Source organism: Zosterops lateralis (assembly GCF_965231275.1).
Source record: "Zosterops lateralis genome assembly, chromosome: 5".
NCBI classification, from domain to species: Eukaryota; Metazoa; Chordata; class Aves; order Passeriformes; family Zosteropidae; genus Zosterops; species Zosterops lateralis.
In genome coordinates, this window is record NC_139766.1 from 41,953,509 (window position 1) to 41,976,894 (window position 23,386).

The 23,386-nt window shown below is 38.1% G+C and overlaps 1 protein-coding gene across 4 annotated transcripts; it reads right to left on the bottom strand.

The window, feature by feature from the left end:
- Positions 1-7,675: 7,675 nt before the first annotated feature.
- TMEM144 (transmembrane protein 144) lies at positions 7,676-22,985 on the bottom strand. 4 transcript variants are annotated; one of them, XM_083861852.1, is made up of 14 exons: positions 22,933-22,985; positions 20,885-20,949; positions 20,531-20,616; positions 19,247-19,437; positions 17,967-18,089; positions 17,513-17,612; positions 16,825-16,905; positions 14,839-14,920; positions 14,074-14,147; positions 13,053-13,171; positions 11,647-11,766; positions 11,067-11,164; positions 9,062-9,115; positions 7,676-8,195 (listed from the first exon to the last, which is right to left on the bottom strand). In XM_083861852.1, the coding sequence occupies exons 4-14, from the start codon at positions 19,383-19,385 to the stop codon at positions 8,112-8,114; spliced, it is 1,074 nt and encodes a 357-aa protein (XP_083717978.1). In that variant the 5' UTR covers positions 19,386-19,437; positions 20,531-20,616; positions 20,885-20,949; positions 22,933-22,985; the 3' UTR covers positions 7,676-8,111. The 4 variants fall into 4 exon arrangements, with proteins under 4 accessions (XP_083717978.1, XP_083717979.1, XP_083717976.1 ...); XM_083861853.1 differs by lacking the exon at positions 22,933-22,985 and adding an exon at positions 22,849-22,865 and having other exon boundaries at positions 20,531-20,613; XM_083861850.1 differs by lacking the exon at positions 22,933-22,985 and adding an exon at positions 22,849-22,865.
- Positions 22,986-23,386: the final 401 nt, after the last annotated feature.

A 23,386-nucleotide genomic window follows, 5' to 3' on the forward strand; every position in this document is an offset into this window, starting at 1 on the left:
TTTGTCATCACAATGAACACAAAATCATGGTGACAAATTTGGACAGAAGTTGAAGAAAAAAATACAATTACCCCTAATCAGAAGTAGTCCCTGCCTGTACTATGAAATCACATAATTGCACAGGGAAATTGCTGTGCAGTGAGCAGCAGGACAGAAGCCACAGCAGATACAAAGCAAACCTTTCGTAGGCCTAGTACAGTCTGAATGATACTCACCTGTCAGAAACAGCCTCTGCTTTGTGCAAAGTTCTGTGTTAGAAGGAATATTTCAGAATTTTTACTAAAGTTTTGACTTTTAGTTTAATGCTCTTGTTCTGTGTAAACAGAATTTAAATGATACAGTTTAGGTTCTAATTTAAGCACTGGATGTCAGTACTACCCACAACATTTGCACTGTTTGGGAATATCCCAATAATGAGAGTTGTTGAAAAATTACACTGAAAAGGTGCTTATGTGCTCAACTGGCCATGAAATTTATATTATCATCTCAATTAAAACAATATCATATGCTCTGTGCACATAGCTGAAGTCTGCAAATATTGGTTTACAAATGATTATGTCTGGAACTAAAAAGTTTCTCTCATGAAATAGTTCTTTCAGGAAATCAGGTGGCTTAAAGGCTTGAGCCAGATATTCCATTCAGATCAGCTGTAGTGACTGATAGTCAGAAATAGCCTGATCTTTCACTAATTGCTTCAGAACCCATTTATAATACTAATAGGTACTGAATCTTCTGAGAATAAGTTTTAAAACACTGATTATTCTTTCTTTGAAGAAGTTACTCTCTTTTTTCTTTCAAACCTCATTTCTAATAACTTTATTGCTTGTTCAGCTTTTCTTGCATAACCCATAGTGACTAATCAATCCCTATTAATAGGTTTCCTCTTATTAATGTATGGACATGTTATCATATTTTGGTTCTGTAGTTCAGGCTGGGTCTTGTGCTACTTAAAGTAGGAATTATTCTGTAAAAGAGAAGATTGTATTGTTTCTGCATGACTTTTAAAAATCCATTAAACATGTATTTCAGTGATCAGTGAATTGAAACTATACACTGGCACAGTGATATTTCCCCACTTACTATTTAATAATTCCAAACATGCTAGCATTTTCCAACTGCTGTTAATCACTGAATTGACATTTTCAGGTATCTACCTGCAAAAGCTCCTAGACCTTTTTGAACTAAAAGCACCTAATTTAGAGTGTATCTCTACATGTCTACGCACATATATTGATATTTAAACCTTTAGGTAGTTGCGGATACACATAACTTGGTCACTTGAATCTGTGAAAATTCCTTGCAATGTTTTGATGGTAGCCATAAAATTTGATATTTTGACTAATTTTCCATCAGCAAGTTGCCATTAATCTGAAAGCTAATGTTTCTAGCAACAGATACATAGACATAACTAATGTAAGACAGAGGGGAACAGTTTTGCTGAAGCGCTTTATTCTTTTAAATATTCTGAAGCAATTTCATGGCATGGCAGCTCTTTGTGCCTTCCAACCACACAGAAATCCATTTTCTGGAGCCTAACCATGCTCCTTTCGATCTTCCTCATGAAAGAAATGCAAGAGATCTCCAAATCCTGGTCAGGGCATATTTCATGGAGGCCCAGTACACAAGATACCTTCTTCTGTTTTAAGTTGCATTTATCACAATGAAACTTTATGAAGACTTAAAACTGAAACTTTACACATCTCATCCTTAACAGCCCCAGCCATAAACAGCAGACAATATTTAATATGCAGTGCCTAAAGCATAGCTGATAAAAACCAAATCATATGCAAAATTGCCTTTAAAGCAGCCAGGATTCTGAATTTCTAGTAAAATCAAGATGTTATCTGTTAAGGCATGCAAATCATACTAAGTAGAACAAGCAGCAAATAAATTTGCAAGCCTAGCAAGGCACAGTAAATTTATAGATGTTTATAAAGTGTTTACCGTCAAGTAAAAAAAAAAAAAAAAAAAAAAAAAAAAAAAAAAAAAAAGGCAGCTTAATCTTCTCACCAAAGTAAAACAAAGAAGAAAATAAAAGGGTTTAGGAAAGAGCAGTTCTGTCCCAACAGTCAGGTAAAAAGTAGCTCTTAATGTGCCACGTTAAAGTGCTACTCCCCACACCCCCTGTCCCCGATTTTCTCAGGTGACTTCTTCACAATGAAGAAAGTTAATGTAGCCGATTTTTTGCCTATAAGTTCACAACCTCCCTCATAATCCTATCCACTGGTTTCACTGCAAGGTTTCTGTTAGTAGCAAACAGCTGGGTAGTGGCATAACTTAATCAACTTGACCCACATAAAGAGAGCAATGGGTGAAACCCAGATTCAATAGCAGAAGTTTATTGATTGGATCAGTCTAACTGGATTGCCACTATTTCCCCTAAAAAAAAAAGAACATGCTGGGGATGTGACAATTACCAAATAAAAGCATGAAAAGTTGTGATCTGCTAAAGAATAGTGTGGCATGATATCAGCAACCCCATACAGGAATACACAGTTCTACATAGTTCAGCTTATCCTCCTTTCTCTGAAATTCTCTATTGCTTTATTGAATTGACTTAGTTAAGAAAAAAAATCTATCTGACTCTAAATTAAGATCAATGTAATAATCAAACAAGAAGGAAAAAAAAGCATTTTACTTCAATGTCTGCAAAGTTAGAAGAGTACAAGCAGAAACTCTGTGGTGACTGGCCTCTTGAAAGTCAAGAAAACACAATGTAGGTTGCAAGTCACAAGTTGCAAGTGTTTAATTTATCTGTAATAAATATCTTGTTGTTCACATTACCTACATCACATAATGTGTTATGCTGCCAACTTCTAGAAACATCCAAACAAGGCCATTTTTTAATCACATAAAGCTTTAGTTAGATAGAAATGCAAGTTTTTGGATTTATGGATTAAATTTCAACCACTTCACTCGAAAATGCTAGACACAAACATCTGAAGCAGAAATTGATGATGAGGTCATGCATGCTCACTGCAAGTACATCTGGATGTAAGAGAAGCCAACTGTCTAAACCATTTCCTTTGAACTTGACAAGCACAGTATGCTGCAAGAAACACAAGCCATGATATGCTTTTATACAAGTTCCAACCTTTCAATTGGCACAAAATCAACTGCAGAGTCAGAGCATCACCTGATGTGAAAATACTGCTATCCAGTTAAAGACTAGATCAGCCCTTCTCCTAGGATGGATCTGCAAAGAGCCTGTGGCTTTTGTATTCCCAGGGCTCTTCCTTGGCTGGAATCAAATACAGGTGGGGAGCAGTTAACATTCTGCAACTCCTGAACAAGTGCTCCTCTCCCCAGCCCCTACCCACAAACAGCAGCATCTTTATTTTGATCCCTGAATGGTATCAATGAGGTTTGCCTACAGGCTCAGTGAGACTAGTTCAGAGTGCTGTGACAGCTTCCCTCACTGCAGCAAACCAAGGGGCTCAGAAAAATTGCTGCCACCAGCTCCCTCATTTTATTGAAGTAGTGAGCTGAAAAACCTCTCCCTTTCTACCTCTTCCCTCCTTTGGCCCTGGAAGATGTGTGGTTTGTTTCCCAGTTCTGCAGGAGATGTTTTGAGAAGATCTGCAGCATGAAAAATGCTAAGTTGCTTATCTCTAGGTATGATTTATATCAGTAGCAGTGAATTGGTTCCAATATGAATACCAAAACCTGAGGTCACACCAAGTTACTTGCACAAGGACTGCCTGGATCACTGAGAGCAGCAGGACTAATGCAGGTCCTGTTTCCTCTATTTCCTCTCTCAGGTTAAACTTTCAAACAGGCCCTTTGGAGCAGTAAGAGACACAAGAACTGTTTGGTATTTACATTAAAAATTAAATATATTTTAGATTTTAAAAAATGTTTTATGATAAGCATGAAGAATGTAAGAATGACCACTTCAGCAATTAAAATAAAGTGCTCCATAGTCAGTCACCATCTATCAGCATTACATATAGCTAAAGGAAAGTGGAATCCATTAGTCATTCAGTAATTATGGAATACAGCATTAAACATCAGTTTTCAGTTTGAAAACAAGGTCAAAAGAAAACAGACACTAATTGAGCTGAAATAGTATTTGATCTACCCTGAATATCAGTTGAAAAAGAAAATTACAATAAAATATAAAATTTCTATAGAAATAAAAAATAGTTTTCATTGTTTACATTTGAACACAGCATCAGTTGTCATTAAATTATTTTTCCAGGTATAATAATTTTTACTAAGAATATGAAGAAATAAAACTCTGGAAGGGCAGTGAGCCTCAAAAATATTCATTGATAATAAACACAGGGAAAGAAATAAACAGGTACGAGAAATCAAAAAAAAGACTACACTGAGTTCCCTGGTTCACAAGACTGCACAAAACCTTAAGGAGCTCCCAGTTTGCCTATATTTTAAAGGCTACTTTGCCTCAAAGTATTACCAGAAAAGAAATTTTTAGCAAACTCAAATATATTCTTAAAAGTTGTTAAACAGGCATAAGGAAATATTTGAAAGTTTAATTTTCTCCAAGAGATGTGATTCTTCCATTTATACAAAAACATGTTGATATAAACAGAACCATGATAATTTATATTAGCTGTAGAATTTTCTCTTACAAAACTCTGTTACTGCCAGACTGTTTTGTACAAACAGCTCTATAAACATGCTGTTAATCCACCATCCTCACATGAAAGAAGTAACAGTGTTATTTCTAACTGGAAACGTCAAGACCAAGAAAATTTCAGAAATGAGGGGAATATTTATACAATATATTCCAAGTGAACATCACAAAAACCATTCTGGAAAACCACGTGGGATTTTTCATAGAAAAGTGCTGGAAGAGGTGGGACTTCTTTCTTGCAGTCAACAAGTCAAATCCAATAAGACAGTTTCTAAAAAACATTTTAATAAAGGTCATACTGGAGCTGTTGCAAACAAGAATTTTAATTAACACCCTAGCAGTCAGCAATTAAGTCTGCACATCTGATAACTTTACAACATAGACTGGAAAACTGCATCAGACTACAAACATTTATTTACATGGCAACTACTATGGACAGGAATTCAGGTTTAGGGTTTATTTTTTTCAGAAATCAGTGATCTTGTACAAAAACTATGAAACACAAAGGTGCTCCTGTCCTGGAAGATTTAACTGCTTCCTGTAATCATATGCAGTAGATGAATGCTCTGCCTGTATTAGAAGTTAACAGCATCCCTCAAGAGAGACAGCAGAGGCTGTAAGATCATCTATCCCAGGGAATGGGTGGAGGATAGTGGAAAGGGAAAGCAGTAAAGGGTGGAAGTTCTGTAGTTCTGCCTCTCATGATCATGGAAATAATGACAGCTCCACAACCACGTACCTTCTCCATAGCTGAGCTGGGTCCATGTTTATTTGTGAAGAAGAAAACCCCACTGGTCACTGGTTCGGTTGGGAGTTTTTCCTGTAGTACACCTGATATCCTGAGCCTTTAAAATCATGGCTGTTATAGAGGTGATGAACAGAATGTAAGGTTTATAACATCTCCCATATGCTAGTTCAGCACGGAATATCGCATCCAAGTTCCTTCTCTTTATCTAAAAGTGACATTTCTTTACCTAAAGTGATCATAATTCCAAAACACCATGAAGCCTTGAGTTTTAAAACTCTGACAGCATGCCTGCATCCATGTTGCTCTTGAGGTGGACCAGGCACAGGCAAGTGTGGTTGGAACACCAGCACCCTCTGGCCATCCTCCATGCTGGGGCACTGGAACAGCCTGCAGAGGCCCCAGAGCACCTGCCTGGAACAGGAGGGACATTTATTTTTTGCAGAGCTCACTGCTCACTGAGAGTGTGGCTTCTCCCTGGCCAGGAGAGGGGCTGGGGGGCAACAGGGGCTGTGCAGGGCAGGGACCTGCCCCTCTGCCCTGCTGTTGTCACCTGCTTGCCCAGGGCAAGTTGTCCTGCTGCTGCCTTTGCACCTCCTAGGCATTAGTAATTTACTATACATAAACTAGTGAAGAGTATGCACCTCACTGCCACATTAAAGCATATATGTAAATCTGAGGAGCCTGAGGACATTGTATTTTGGTTTTGCCAATTCTTTATCTATTAACAAGTTTCTGGCATGAACGATAGTCCTGGAATACTTAAGAAGGGAATCCTTAAGACTGTGAACTTTAAGAAATTAAACAGAAGCAAAGAAATTAATAAATGTCCCATTTAATTCAAGTTATTTCAAAAACACAGTGAAATTCCTTGTCTGAGTCAATAGAATAATGGCTATGTAAGTAACAGTCAAGTGTCTGTCAAAGAGAAATTGTGCCTGACCTGGGTACCATATGAAAAAAATGCTAGTTTTCAGTTCAGTATCAGGTATTAGGGTAGAACATATCATGTACCTTGACTTGAACAGTTCTATCAGATTTTATGTAAAAGCTCTGAGAACACAGAGTCTAAACAAAAGCACTGCAAGACACAGGAAAATTGTACTCAAAGGCTAATCAATTGTTCCCAAAAAGTAAAAAGAAGTATCAGATACCAAAATGTAAGTAAAGGCCAGTATCCTGCAGTATTTTCATTAATTATTTATAGCAATTAGAGTACCTTTCTTAAATTTGCAGATGACATGTGGCTGAAAAATGCTGCTGCCTTGTTGGAGGACAAGGCTAACATGGAGAACAAAATTAGAGAAATGCCTTAGAGGGGAAAAAACCTGTCAGGCACCAAGTTCTGACATCTAGGTAGGAATAAACAACACAAGATGGGAAAAAGCAGGTTCAGTAGAAGTTCTAAGACCAAATCTGGTGCAGAGCAGACAAAGAAAGGTGGAACAGAGAAAGAAACTATTGCAATCTAAACATGTTAACAATATCAAGATATGATGGAAAAAAGCTGTGATGTGTAACTATGAACAGAGCTTGCAAATTGCATGGGGAAAAACACCCATAATCTTACAGCTGCTCTTCTTGGCTTTTGAAGGACTGTAGCCTGAGTGCCATGTTTTTGTGTTCTACACAGACCTAGGCCACTTATCTAGAGTTCAGCATGGAGAAGGCTTCAACAAAACCTCACTGCAGCCTTCCAGAAGCTTAAGGTGGTGTACAAAAAGGAGGGAGAGGGACTTTTTATACAGGCAGAGAGTGACAGGGCAAGTGGCAATTGTTTTACACTGAAAAGAGGCTGGGTTTAGATTAGATGTTAACATGAAATTCTTTGCTCAGATGGTGGTGAAAGACTGGAATAGGCTCTCCAAAGAAGCTGCTGCTGCCTCATGTCTGAGAGTGTTCAAGGCCTGGTTGGATGGGGTTCTCATCAACCTGATCTAGCGAATTGCATCCCTGTCCTTGGCAGAGGGGTTGGACCTAGATGATCTTTAAGGTCCCTTCCAGCCAAACCATTCTATTATCAGGAAAGACAAAGTGAAATTACAAGCAAGGGAAGGCTGCAGGAGCTGGGGTTGTCTAATACACTGAAGAAAAAACTAAGGGGAGATTCAGACAACATGCATATATTACCTGCCACAAGTAAGAAAATAAACAGTCACTGTTAGTGGTGGTTATGAAAATTGTTGTGAAACAAAAGTAATTTATTTTCCAGCACCCTTTTTACTCTATTTCCTTCACAAGTCTGAAGTGACTGGAAGATAACATTTTTATGTACACTAATGGTTTTTAAGAATAATGCTTCTAAATAAAAGAAAGTCTTTGTTATCTTCATGTGTATCAGTTTTATAAGGAATATTTCAAGACGTATCTTAAGTTGGTAAGAAAATGTTTTAATAAACAAATCAGTTTGCAAACACATACAGTATTATAGACTAAAATTAAAATCACTATCCATCATCACAACAGTAAACTGTAATTTATGATGACATAAATTTTAGCACCTGAACGAAAAACCTAATAATTAGTAACAATAAAATAATTTAGCTTTGATTAATAAAGTCCTTTGATCTACTTACTGTTCCAAGAAAAACAGAAACAAGTATTTCCAGATTTTCTTTCATGCCAAATGTTTTCATTTTCCACTTGGCTGAAGCAAATTAGGGTAAATGTTGGACATACATTTTGAAAATGATTATGTATTGCAATCTACCAACACTGTCTATTTGTGTTAAACATTAGCACCATCTACTGGTCCAGAAGGTCCTTTCAAACTTTAGAAAAAGCTGTGGAAAGTGATCCAGCCAAAATGATGCAAAACGATACTGACAGTAACACGTAGTTTTTCAGTCCCTGTACAGGCAAAAGACGAGAAAAAGGAAAATATCATCTTTTCATTATTGATACCACTTGAAAGAAAAGGTAGAACAAAGTACTAAGTTTCATTTAGGCAGAGATTATATGAAAAGAACAAAAGGCTTAGAGGATTACAAATATTTGGATAATGAACATTATTATCTTCTACTGTGGTGCAACATTAATTTGCAGTGGGAGACACAGAACTTCTAGTGATGCCTGATGAACAGTCACCAGAAATATTGGGAAAGATAATTTCCAAGAGCAAGTTAGGTACCTATGGTTCCTGGACAGATTGGCAAAAAGAACCTGGTATTACACTGCTAGCATTCAGTGCTTCAATTTCCACTAGAAAACTAACTTCTGCCTATATGTTAAAATCCAGTAATTTAGCTTGCTGCAGACAATCATTGCTGTATCAATTTAGGATCTTTACATTACACCGTAATTACAAAGGTTAATGAACCTGTTGCATTATTACATCCATTGTTAAACCTGATTCTAAAAATGTAATCTACTTGCTGATTTGTTATTGGGACAAGTGCTCATTCCCGTGCCCTACTGAAAGAACTGGCTCAAATGAAAATTGTCTTCAGGCAGCGCCTGCCATCCTGCCTTCTGGCTGTGCTGCAGTCTTCATTTACAGTCTAATGCTCCTCATACAGCTATGGAACTAAAATCTTCATTCCTGTAAAAACTGTTGACAGTTTTTCAGGTGTCTTGGAAAACTTAATATTGCATAATATCACTTTCAGTTTCATCCTTGCAAGGAGAAATCTGAGATACAGCTGCATACAAAGTTATGCTGTTTCCAGAGCTAGAGGCAAGCAAGAAATATTAGGTAAGAGACCTAATTACATTACCTTGATTTCCTTAAACACCAGGACTCCCCACATTGCAGCAACAAGGCCAGGACCCTAAAGAATAAAATTAATTTGTACATTACAGCATTTCACTAAAATTCACTCCTACTCATTACTGCTCACAGGTTGGTTGAATTTTGTCTGGATAACACATTTAGGTCTTTCCATTCTGTATAAATAAAGCATGAATGACAAAAGCATAAACATCACTGAAATATTTACTAAGTAAGATACAATAAAACCTTCAGGAAGGGCTAAAGAGTCAAGAAACTGCCTTTTTTTTTTTTTTTTTTTTTTTTGCGCAATAGGCACAACTCCTTTCTAAATGACACTGTGGAGTCTGCTCCAGCTGTTACATGTTCTCTAAGTAGACTCCAAATAACATGCCTCACTTTAGGAAACATTGTGGACTCTAATTTGGACTAACGTTTCCTTTATTAGCACAACTAACTATTGGATGAAGTCTGATTTTATTGTTCAGTATGATAGCAAGAGACTGAAACATAGATATATTTCCTGTATAGCTGGCGTCTGGACAAAAGCATAAAGCCAGCCAGGGAGACAGGTCAAGGAAACTCCTGATTTTCCGTGATGTTGTTGTAGAGGTTTCCTGGCTAACAGCAAACAGTGATGAACAACAGCAACTTCCAGGCACTCTTGGTAATACAATTTTTCCCCTGAGGGAGCAATGATCTGAATTTTCATCTCTGATGAGAAAATATCTGAATATGAAGCAAAAACTGGCTCTGTTAATGCTTCCCATTAGAGCTGTTCTGAGAAACACTTGACAAATGTTTGGCCAGTGACCTTCCTCTCTTCCTCCTCAATGCAGCTGATGGGACACAGATATAGACAGCAAACAGTGTCTCATGCTGAATATATGTGTGGGTGCTGCTTCCTAGTGACATTGCCAACTATTATTTGAGGGCTTATTTCACTTTCTAGATAATGTGCACTGTGAGAGGAATGCGCTTTAAAAAATGGAACAAAGTGTTAAAGGGATGTGATGAAGACCTCCCTAAATTTTTTCTCCAGGCTGAAATAAAGCAGCAGTTCTCAACCTGTCCAAATAGGCAGTTTCTCATGAGTGCTGTCTTTACATTTTTCATTTTGTGATTTTACACCCCTGCCCTTTAGGCATACTGATAACTAAATTACTAAAGCTGCTTTCCATTAATCCTTCCATTTCTAATTAGAATGATCCCAAGTTTTGGTTTTTTTTTCATTGCATGCTGCAGAGTATATTTTGACTCACTGCATCTTGAGGCAAAGCTTAATCACTATTAAAGTTGTTTCATTAGTTTGCTTCCAAAATACAGCTGTTAAGCAAAACTTTGGCTTTAATATTTATTGACTCTCATTTGCCACCCTTGCATCACCAACTAGTGCAGTGTCAAGAGAGTAAATGCAAAATTTACTTTTACCTAGTAATTGGAATTTACGCTTTAAAGGTACATCATAAACAGAAAAACAACAGAGACAGAGCAGCCAACCTATTTTCCACAAATTTGCATAAGAGCATTATTTTCGGTAGTACATAATCTGTTCTGTTTGTTCAAGAACTGTAAAAAGAAAAAAAATGGCTGACTGAATCAAACAAAATTACTACTAGGGGATAAAAGTCCCAAATTCAAAAACATTCAAACAAAAATACACTTCTGGGGATGAAAGCATAAAATAATTCTTCTTTTAAACATTCCAATTAAATAGTTAATATTGATATAACTCTGTTTACAAAGCTTTGGCTTTTACATAACCTAAAGACTTATACTCTCAATTCTTCTGTTTTTTCTTACGCTTGACATGGACCAAGATGGTGCTTGTCACAGTCATTCAGGTTCCTAAAAATCCAAAGACTAGGGCAGACAAGCAGAGGAAGCACTGTATACTTTTGACTAAAAATGCTCTAGAACCATCATAATTTCAATTCAATTCCAAAAAAAGAAGGGTAAAAACCCTATTCACTTTAAATTCTAGTTAGAGATCTTATTTTTTATATACTTACTGCAGTAATTATTGGAAAGCTGACGACAGCACTGAGATAGTGATTGGCCAGGAACCAGCAGCAATTGGCTATTGCCCAAAGCACACCAGAAACAAACGCTAGAAAAATAAATCCCAATCAAAAACATGCATAGCAAGGTACAGGCAGCAGTTTGTGGAATTTTTATACTTTTAACATAATACAGCAATTGTATTTATGTATTTTAGTATGTTAGCTACTTTAACAAACTGGCTTTGGCAAACTAAAGCAAAGCTCAAAGGATAAAAATCAGCTACTCAAACTGAAGTAGCAAATTAATTAGAGTTCATTATTTTCTGGGCAATGTGCTCTCCATGCTGGCAATCAGTTTTTGAAAATGTGCAATGTCACTTTGTTCTAGTTTCAGATTAGAACAAAAGTTATCACTGTCTCCTAACCTAATTAATTAACCTAATAGAAGTGCTCTTTCAAAAGAGACAAGAATTCAAATTAAGATACTTGAGAGGTGAACCACAATTCCAACACATAACCTGAACTAATCACTGCAAAATGGTCCAAAGGAGTAGCTGAAATGAATTGCTACTTTAAAAACCAATCGTACCTGGCAATATGGCTTGGGGATAAACATAAGGTTTATTTTTCCTGACTGCACAGTAGATCAAAAAGTAGATGGTACTTGTAAGAAATATTCCACTGAAGTGTGCAAAAACATAATCTAAATCTGAAACAGAAATTACAAAATATTAGTAAAAACACCAGTTATTAATTTTAACCAAATTATTTTCATCAATAACATAGACAAAAACACATAAAGGTGCTGCTACTCCTAAGAATTCAAATCCAAATTTCATTGTGCTGAATGCAGCTGGCAGCCTGACTGTGGATGCATACAATCAATGACACCCATTAAACATGAACTAAATGCTGCGTTGACTTATTGCAGGCTTCTAAGCATTTCTGTGCTGTTATTTTCACAACTCTATTTACATATTCCTGAATTAATTTAATAAAACCTTGAGAAAATCCTCATGTGAGGCTACAAAACTGGAGTGGGGATTTTATGTAATTGTAGATGGTCAAGAGAGGTTGTTATTATGTTCCTGTATTCCTGTATCCTTCTTTTGTTCCGTACATTTAAGGGCAAGACAACTGCACGGACTATGTAAGCTAAATACAGCTCAGTTTTATCCTTTTTTAATCTTGAAGGATGTATCACAATTTTGATCACTATAATTATGAACAATAATAAATCCTTTATGGATTTTGTATGTGCTAAGAGAGTATTTCCAACATGGTAAAGCAGGAGCACGTTGCATGAGGGTGATCCTTGTCTCCTTGAAGCTGTAAATTCTCAACAGGAAAGGCAGCTGTGTTAATGACAACATCTGTTTTGCCTGGCTGGGGAATATATACATTGCAGAATTCAAGAGAAATTGTATATGACAATGGCAACATTATGTGTTCTCAGCAGTACTTTGCTCTCAAGGTGCTGCATGCATTACCTGAGAGTACATCCTGAATCTTGAGGAAAATGTTTCTGGGGGAATGCTGTTTGAAAATGGCAACTAGGCTTATGTTAAACAATTTCAATTTAAAAGACAACATGATTTTAATTACTTATGTTGTTACATATCTACTCTCCTCATCAGTTATGATCAATCTTCCTTTACTGCTATTGGTAATTGGCAAGCTGTGCCCTTATTTAACTCATTCTCCACTTATACAAACTCTGTATTTTGAGAATGCTAGTATTTAATGCCTTCAGAAACACACCTGTGACTTAAGTATGGTAGTCTTTGGGCTGTTTCTCAGTGTTTTTTATGGTGTAATTCACCTCTGAGAAAAAGGGAGTGCTAGGGCTATGACTCTGACAACATGTAAAGTACTGAAGAAGTGTTGAATTCTCATGGTATAGTTTCAGGTATATCAAGAATTTCACCCTATGCCTTCAGAAAAGCAGGAGAAGACAATGATGAAATGAAGTAGAAGTGATCTATTAGCCTTTACCAAACTGACTTGCTCCTGTGTATACAGTTCCATTTCTTCTTCCATGGTCCTTGATGTAAAGTACTGGTACAAAACTGGAACCGTAGAGTATTCCAGCTACTACAGCCAGGCTACAGCCTCTTTAAAAAGAACAAAAATTGGAGAAAATAGCCTTGCATGAGATAAGGAAGTAGGCAACCCATGAAAGTCCAGCACTGCAGGTAAAAACTGTGCATCATATAAAAATTGCTAGCTATAAAAATAATATATTTTAGAACATTTTTATTTTCTAGAAGAGAAATAGTTCATGTAGTTTCCCTCTACTTTGTAGCCAAGCAGCACAGACAATTCCTGTCACAAAAGCCAGCAATCTAGATTAATGACATGGGAAATTAAAACTAGGATTTCTTAAAAGCAGAGCTAGGAGACAACAAACAAAAAAGCAATTTAAAACGCTCCCACCCTCACCTTTGTTGTTGCAATCTACATATTCTTTGTAACTTCCCAGGTTCATTGCCTCTTCAGTCCCCTTCTCCACAGATTGCTGTGCTCTTGGCAGTCTCCACTCCCCACACTTGCTTCTTGTTAGCTTGCTTCCACTTGGGAGCACTTTTACTGTCTCTTTACCATACTGCCATGCCTTCTCCAGCTGTATTTGCTTGAAAACCACACCTGGAAGCATGTCATTGACACAGGCTTCTTCTATGCTGTAGTGCTAATCATTGGGGTGCTAAAACCCAGCTCTATTATTACTGAGTTGCTATTGTTATTTACTTTGCCAAATGATATTTTTCACAGTAGTACCTAATACCTAATTGGTAACGTTAGACACATTCAACAGTGCCAACGGAATAATCTAAATAGCTGTGCAACTATTCACATATAGATTTGCACACTACACTAGTAAGTAAAAAACTGTTATTTATTATTATGTATGACTTTGATAGGAAACCATGGGACAAAAATTCTGTTCTTCCACTGTGATTAACTACCTTCTCTGGCTATTTTCTATGCACCAGCAAAACAACTGTTAGCAACTTACATGAGTCTCCTTTTTGCTGGAGAAAGTTTATTCACCCATGAGTCCTCAGTGGTATCTTCAGAAGCATTAATAGACTGCAAAAAACCCCAAGAGTTTTCATGCAAAATTAGTTTAGTTTAATTTCTTAAAATGTGCAATTTCTTAAAGTGTCCTCTGTGATTCAGTCTGGTAGATGGAACCTCTGGGAAGCATTGAGCATAGCTAGAAAACTCTCAGGGCTCTCTGTTCTGGTGGCCACTGAGCACTGACCTCTAACAGTAAGGTGCAATGGCAGCAGGAGCCTGTGGTTCTCCATCTCTGTGCATACTTTGGGCTCCCTAAGGAGCCAATCTGGTACCCCTCACTGGCCTCCAGCCTGTGCCACAGCTGATGATGACAGCAACCCTTGACAGTCTCCTGGTTCTGCAACACGGCAAACACCTGGCCTTTTCACCTAAGCACCTCACAGCTTTACAGCTAACCTTTCATTGAAATTGCTTCCTTTTTAAAGAAAGTTGTATTTTTATATAATCTCTTATCATAATGAAGGACTTTCTAAGCCATTTAAAGCTGACAAACAAGAAAGAACACTTGGGAATACCTCTTCTGTTGCTAATATTCAAAGTTATACCCAAGATCCACAGATGAAGAAACAATTAGTACATCTTTATGTTGTTTTATGTAGTCTACAATAAATTCTAGCAAACCTGACAAACAAACACATTTTTTGTTTTAAAATGGATATGTATTTTCACTGCTGTAAAATAACAACTGTAGAGTACTTACACTTTCTCTCAGTAAAGGTGTGCTTTCTAATGAAGCCGAAGAACTCTGGACTTCAGTTTTTATAAAAAGAAATATGACAGCACTCAGAAGAGAAAAATACACCAATAAATACCATGTCAGTTCATAAGGACATAACATTTAGCGTCCAGAGACAAAAGTTTCATTTGGAGGCATATTCCTTTGTTTTCATTACTACCCTAGAGCCACTGCAGTGTATTTAAAAAATGTAATTGCTTTAAAGTCATAACTTGCTATGATTATATATATAAAAGAGAAAGATGTAATAATTTTAAGTTATTAATTTAACTTAGCTAACAGACACCTTAAGTGAAAGTAGAGTAAATAAATCCAGTTTTTTATCCTAACGAATTTCCTAATGAAATGTGACTGAAACATCTTCTCTTAACCATGTGTAGTTACAATCACATTAACAACAGATGATAACAATCACACATAAATGGAACACATGCTTGAAAATTCTATATGGAACAGCTTAAACCTGCCGCTATATGCAGGAAAAATGATCACTTTTAGTCCTGTATCATATATGAGGGATGGAATACTGCTGCTACAGGGCTTTGTGAGCATGCAGAAGGAAAAGGGACATTGATCAGTGCTGCTCAGTGCATTAAGTGAATAAAATGGAGAAGAAAGGGTAATATTGTAACTCCTAACCCCACCTCCAGGAGATAAGGTAAGTACATGCAATCAGAACTGGAAGGATCTACCTCTTACTTTTTTTGACTGCTTTTTACTTTTATGAAAAACATTTTAATGATCTAGGAATTTCTTCTAAACAGAATGTTTCCATTTGAAGGATTCATCTCTTACTGATGGAGTAAACATAGGGATAAAAGGATGGCAGTTTCCTCCAGAGGAAGCATATAGGTTCCACACAGGAGGCTAAAAGGAAAAGCCTGCTTCTGAGTTCCACAGAGCAACATATAAAGGCTTTGTGCAGTTTGCCAGGAAAACATGTCTGATTACTCTCTTTCTCCCTGTCGGTCACTCCTGCATGATATCTCAGAAACAGGAAGCAGGTGGTGAGCTGCATGAATTCATCAGGCAGGAATAGCAGTACTGCTACAATTTTCTCAGTAACGCCCAAAATCATGTGCCACATGTAACAGGAATGGATACAAAGCTGCAGACTCTTAGAAAAGAGGAAGCAAAAATCATGAATCTAAAGCAGAAGCTCTCTCCTACCAATCAGAAATGGCTTATCTCCAGGTTCTTAATACCCTCCTTTTCTGAAAGGCATTATGCTCATGTTCTGTCAGCATGCTTCCAGTAAGCCCTTAGGATTTAGGCCTGTGTTCCCAGCCACCCAGTTGGAAAGCAAGAACAAGGTTACATAGAAAAGATCTTTCCTCAAAACATACACAGAACAAACATGCCAAAAGAATAAAGCCGTTCTGAGGATCTTGAAAGAAGACACTGTTTGGGATTTGGAAGTCTGCCTTAGGACTTATATGACACAGAGCTATTACAGACAGAAAAACATGCAAAGCCTCTGGCCTTTTGTGGACCCCAAAGTACCAGGGAAGGAGGTCTGTGGCATATTCTGTTGTTATGAGATTAAGATTTGTACTCCTGACTGAGTGAAGTGAGATGAGAAATGTGAGGTTTTCTCAACATGACTCTTCTAGTCAGTTTGTCCTCTGACAGGATTTGAAGGAAGGGGACCATTAGAATAACCCAGTTAGGGAAGCAATCTGCACATCTCTGCTTTGCCTTGAACATACCTACCAGCAAAAAAAATATACTTCCATGTTTATGGATAACCATTTCACTCCTGAACCAGATAACATGTCTGTATCTACATGAACACTGACCAGCTGGATATGGATAGCTCATTAATTTGGTAGTAAATTGTTCTGCCAAAAAACCTTCAATATATTCATTCTCTTGCTAAATCATCCTAGTGGTTGGTTATTAAATATTTATTTTACATAACAGAAATTCATTACAAGTATCTATTTTTACCTTATAAGTGAGAGTCCAGCTCCAATATAATTTAAGATTGGCCTTGACACCTCTTCCGGGTCAATTCCAAACCAACCAAACCTGGAACATTTAACCAGTTTCACTTAGATGCACTGACTTTATACAAATACTGAAATTATAACCTACCCTTTGAAGTCTTGACTCATGTAAATAATTCTGCTTAAGTATATATTTTCAGTATTAGATCAGTGCTCCAGTTGGCTTGCAAAAAAGCTATGTCTACAAAAACAACTTTTAATTTAATGTAGATTTTAAAAAATACGTATATTTAAAAACTGAAGTTACATTATTTTATCAGACTAGATTGCAGAAGAAAAAATACAAATATCTACTAGTTTTACATTAAGAAATACATTATTTATCAACTCTCTAACTTCACTGGGCATTCTTCTTTCTATTAAAACAGAGGAAATACAAAAAGCTAAAAGTTAACTTGAGTACTTTCCAGTGAGAAGGAAAAAGTTTCAATACATAGGATAAATCTTCTTTATTGGTAGACTTGTCAGTGTTATGTTAATGGCTGGAGCTGATGATCTTTAAAATTCTTCTCCAACATGAATGACTCTATGATTTCACAGGTGAGTTTTCACTGCAGTTATAACTGAACACTTGGCAACATTATTATGTTATTAATTAATTACTGACTTAAGATTTAAAACATGCTTACCTTGAACTTGCCCAACCAGTCAGCAAATTGAAAGAAGCCCATATCAAAAGACCAAGAGCTAAGCCAATAGTTTTAACAATAGGGACAACTGTAACATTGCCTGAAATACAAAAACCAAAACTGAAATCAGTTAAAAAATAGAATGTGATCTTGTATATGTTTGCTTTAGGTTCTGTACCTGGTTGGAAAACAAAGAAATTTAGGAAGCTTCAAGGTAGTAAGAAAAAGTGTTTTTAAAAAATAAATACACTGAACATAGATTTTTTTCTGCATATAATTTTAAAAATTACTTTTGGTGTGAATTTGCCTTTTACAAAATAAGCATAATAAACCAGTATTTACTATAAGGGTACAGTTCCATTAACGGTGAGGCTTTAAAGAACTAAATAACTACTAAATAACTATTATCTTATATATGGAAAAGTTTCAAGAATTGGAATCTCTTTATCCTCACCTGTAGCCCACACAAAACCTCCAACCATAGCCAGAGGCCAAAATCGGGGGCAATTCTGGATCAAATTGACCACCAAAGAAACTATCCATATGGAGGCACAGAGAATCCACTGGAAGAACATGCCTGTGGAAAAATCAAATGCACACAATAAGGAATTTGTAGAATACTGCATGTGTGAATCTCTTAACAGAATACATTTTTATTCGATACAGCAGTAGAGAAAAAAATCAAAAAAGTGACCTTTGTGAATGTCAGGGAACCTTTTTACAATTTATTCAAGGGATATATTTTTGGGGTGGGTTATAATTTGGTTACCCTTTTCCTTATCATGCATTCTTCCTACAGAGCTGCAAAAGACATTTTGCTGGCCAAAGTTTACACATGCCCAGATTCTCAAACACATGAAAATTTTGATGGACTTCTGACAAAGATGATATTCAGTTGCTGCAAACTTCTCCCACCACTTCGGTAGCTGCTAACGCAGATGACTGCAACAGGATGAAACTTTTTCAAATCTCAAGTTTTTCCAGTAATCCCAGACACTGAGGATGGTCAGTGACAGATCTCTTCTATCTCTGTAGATTCTTGAAGGGTTCATCAGGCAGAGCAGTTAACTTTATGCCAGCTGTGCTAAGACTTTCCATTGAAAGCCTAAGCTTGTCTTGTTAGGGTCATACTTGGCACAGAGAGCAGATACATTCAGCTTGCAATGCAGGTACTATATTGCAATAACATAATGGCAGATTTATTAATCGGGGATCTGGTAATTGGTTATGCTTCATATAAACATGGAAATTTAACATAAACCTAGTAAAGTGACAATATTCCAAGTAGGATATAGGAATGATTGTTTCCTCTTACCAAGTCACCAAATAAAATTATTAAAATTTCAGGTTTTGTTTTTATGTTAGGTCCACAATGGAAAGGCAATGCTCCAAAGTCCAACACCTTTTACCTTATTTTAAAATAATACCATATGTATCTGAGAATCCCCATAAAGGCAGAACAAAGGACATTTCACTTTCCACTGTGAAACTCTCATAGAATGTACATCATCATTGTCAAAGTGCACAACTTACAAAAAGGCTCTTCTAAAAATATGCCACATCCTGAAGCAGTATTATTGCTTCATACTCTAACAACAGCAGACAAAATTAAACATATCTGGATTAATACTATGATGATTTTTTTTTACAACTAACATTGCAATATTTGCTGGTAGAATATTATTCCTATTAGCAAAAGCAGCAAACCAAAAAAAAGAATATAATTAAGTTTACCATCACCAGTGTCAAATTTCTTGACAGGCACAAAGTTTGTCCCAAACAGAAGGACAGCTACTGTGGAAGAAGTAAAGCCAATAGCTAGATCTGTTCCATTGCTGCTGTTAACAGCACTGTAAGCTTTCCCGATATTCATCTTTGTTCTGAAGGTGCTTCTTTTTGTGTTGTCTTGAAGGTCCTGACAGAATCTGAAATCAAAGAGAGGAATTAAGTATGTGGACTATTAAATAATACCAACCTAGTTCAGAAATCTAAAACTTAAAGGACTTATCAAGCTCTTAAAAGCTGAAATGAAGTACAAAGTGTACTGTAGAAAAATTTGCCATAAAACGTGAATGAAGTTACTTAAGAACAGATGCACAACAACCCCCAATATTGTATGTTTTGTCTGAAGACACAAAAAGTGAATGCAGAGGTGCATTCAAAGGTTATGAGAATGTGAACCTGGGAGGGCTATGGGAAGCACTGATGCTTTAGTGAGATGCTCAATCAGAATATTCTTTACTGCTGTAGCCACAGGGGACGAGGCACACTAGGGTGTGTCAAAAAAATGGGGTTAGACAAAATCTTAATTGGCAGAGCAGTTACAACACACCCACTGTCGACAAATCAGGAACAGCTGCAGAAATTCCACAGGTGCCACAGTGGGATCAAAATGGAATTATAAGGTAACCATAGAGATTGCTCTAGCTGATACTAAATATGAATAAAAGTTCATTTTTCTGTGGGAAGCGAAGGGAAAAGCTGCCTCTAAAATTTCTTTGTTCATTCCACATACGCATAATAAGAAAGGCAAAGACTGTTTTAATCCCAGAAAACCTCTGAATTTTTTTAAAGCGGGAAAGTCATCTTGAGGTTACACTCAACAGAGGTGCTGCACATATACTTTTGATAAGGAGTATAACTTTGACAGAAAAGGTGTCTCTGAGGACAACCATAACAATGTAAATTTTGTGTATATAATCTTAATACAACACTTAAAAGACTACATATAAGAAAAGCATTTGGAAATTTACCTTCAAATGACAACAGGATACTTAATATGCTGTTATAGCGTTACACATGAAATCCTCTAGTCAAAGTAATTACACTGAATCAAAAACCATCCCAGTGCAGTTTGCCTTTCTTCATTGTGAGTGGACTAGATACTGCCTGGAGAAAAAAAGGCAAAAATAGGATGGTGGAAATTTTGCCCAGTCTTTTAAAAGGTGTTGTGACTGCACTCTCTGCACAAGAACTGAGCTGCTGAACATTCTTTCATCTTATTTTACCTTGTCTTACCTTCTCCACACTCCTTAGGACAATGAGAACTGTATCTGCTGACGTTATCCTTTTATCCACAGCTTCAGCAGGGCCATCAGTGACTGCTGAAATTATTTACATTAGCAGATGAGAAGGTTGATTGCACAACCAACATAACAATTTAATCTCTAGAAGTCTTCCCCTTGAAAGATGTCGATACATTTTTAACTTGAGTACTGACATTTAAAAGAACACATCATTACAATGGCACAGCTGTTTCCATTAATATTATCCTTTTCTCCCTCACTCTTCATCTTTCTTTCCTACTTAGAGAATAAGCTTCTCCAATAACTTTTCACTGTATTAAAGACTCTTTTACAAAGTCTGTCTCACCTAGTGCAAATAATAATGCTACAACTTCTTCAAAGACTTGACTTCACAGGATACACCACGACATGCTGTGAACAGATTAATACACAAAAAGGCTGACATCAGCTTTCTTCATACCATCAAACTTGACTCACTGAGTGAATAAATTTAAATATCTAGTGGACAAGTAAGGCACAAGAGTTGGGTTTTGCCCAGAAGACCTTCATGCTGTTAAGGATGTAGAAATAAAGCTGATTACACTGCAGCTCTGTGAATGCAGGAAACACCACTTTTGCCTTCAAATTTTAATGGTTGTTAATATCTTACCTGCATAATGACTTATTCATTTAAAGTGGTTTATCTGTCTTTTTAGTTCTGCACAGAGAAATGTTACTTTAAAAATATTTCAGTTTTCTGATCTGCTAAGAGAACTGTGCTGCAGAGCAATATATTTTTCTGCTTGTTTCCCATCTTCCAAAAATCCCTGTGTTGTGCACAGTGAAGACTTCTGCACAATTGGAGAACCAGAACCATTATCTCCACCACAAACGTGGAGACGAAACACAACTTCCACTTAACTAAGAGTATGATTCATTCACCCTGCTTAGAACCCTGTAACTTCCTAAAGCTTGGGACACTTTGTGCCAAATTTGGCTGAATTTCACACCAAACTTTCAACTGCATTTGAAATCCTTTGGGAGAAAGCTGAATCAGACAAGGCCTGAAGCAACCTGCTCTAACTTTGATGACAGCACTGCTTTATGCAAGGAATTGAGCCAATGACCTCCAGAGGTCCCTTCCAAGCTAAGTCATTCTACTATTGTATGATCAAATGTCAAGAGCAAATCATAAATTGTCAGACAGCATTAAATTGACTACATTTTTTCTATATATCTTCCACATCAGAGAGGTTCTGAGAATTCATCAAAAGCCTCTTCTCTTCAATCCTATATTATTGCCAGCTGGACTTGCATATGTGCCTCCGAAGACTTAAGAGGTAACAAACACCAAACCAGAGCATTTGTTGAAGCTGCTACACTCTTACAGCATAGTGTTTGTATCTGAAACTCAAGCAGATGCAACTGCAATTAATACTGTCATTGAAGGCTTTTTTCCACTAAGTTGTCCTTGCTGAAGGGCACCTCAGGATTTCTAAGCAGCAGAAAAAAAAATACAATTTTGTTGTTGGATGTTGGAATTTTTTTGGTACCCACTGCTCTTTTCCTACTAAGTTCGCAGGTTCACCTCACTGGAGTGTTGTGGCCTCAGAAATACGACACCCACAACAAATCATGATGCTCACTTATTGCAACAGCAACATATCACTGTGATCTCTGCAGACAGGGACAACATCAAGAGGCCCTGCCTTTGAGAGCTTCCACCTCAGCGGTGATCCAAATTGTTGCTAAGGCTCCAAAGAACCTCTTGAGTGGGTATTTTTAAATGCTGCATGTCGTATGGACTGTTTATTTGCACATTTGCCATTAAGGGTGGATAGTTTCACCCGTAGGACACTGCTATGAGGTGGCTCACATCAAGGTGCCCATATGACACCATAACCTTTGCTCTAGAAATGCATCTTTGCTTCCCTGAGGTGAACTCTTTCACAAGACACGCTTCGGACAGTGTTTTCCCTAAGCGCTATCACGGAACCAGGAACAGGCTAAGCCGAGGGCTCCACCCGGGCCGCTGTGGCTCCACTGAGGCCACCGAGCCGGGGCTGAGGCGGGGCAGGCCCAGCCCTCGGCCCGGCAGGGCAGGATAGGGCAGCCCGGCTTCGGCACCGCGCCCCGGGGGGACACCCCAGACCCCGCTCCAGCCGGACGCCTTCCTTCCCTTCCCTTCCCCCAGCGGCCCGTGCCCGGCTCGGCGCCACGGCGAGTTTTAGGCGGCGGGGATGGGCCCGTACCGACAGATCCCCGGCCCCGTCCCCCCGGGCAGCCCCGGCCCCGCTGCCCGCGCCCCTCCCGCCGGGCCCGCTCCCTCACCGCGGCCTCCCGCCCGCCCGCGCCTGCGCCGCCCGCGCCCCGGCCCGCCCCTTCCCTCCGCCTCTTCCCCCGGCCTCTCCCAACCCGGCCGGGAGTGGGGGAATGGTTTTCCACTGCCGTTGTCTCGCCGCCATAGCGGAGGGCACGTCCCGGGGTGCTGGGTTTCCCTCTGGCGGGCGAGAATGAGTAAGAGAAAGCCTAAGCTGACGCACTCTGGTGATAAAAGCCCCTTTGGTCCTCCCGGCCCTCAGGGCGCGGGTGAGGCAGTTCCCTCCCCAGTGGAAGTGCGGATTCAACAGGTCGGTGCTGTGGCTGTAGCTGAAGAGTCACAGAATCAATTAGGTTGGAAAAGGGTTCTGGAGAGCATGAATTCCAGCCTGTGACCCACGTCAGAGTGTACGGAGTGCCACATCCTGTCTAAGCACCTCCCGGAGCAGTGACTCCACCACCTCCCTGACAGTCCATTCCAGTGTTTTATCACCTGCTGACACCTGCAGGGCCGGTGACTCCACCATCTCCCTCGGCAATACACTGCAAT

What these genes read in the sequence shown, in the direction of transcription:
- TMEM144 (XM_083861852.1), bottom strand. Translation starts at nt 19,385, where the DNA reads ATGAATATCGGGAAAGCTTACAGTGCTGTTAACAGCAGCAATGGAACA. An exon ending in ACTGGTTGGGCAAGTTCAAG is followed by an intron (nt 16,906 to 17,512) that starts GTAAGCATGTTT and finishes TAAATGTTCCAG; the next exon opens with GTTTGGTTGGTTTGGAATTG. An exon ending in TGGTGTTTAAGGAAATCAAG is followed by an intron (nt 8,196 to 9,061) that starts GTAATGTAATTA and finishes TTGCCTGTACAG; the next exon opens with GGACTGAAAAACTACGTGTT.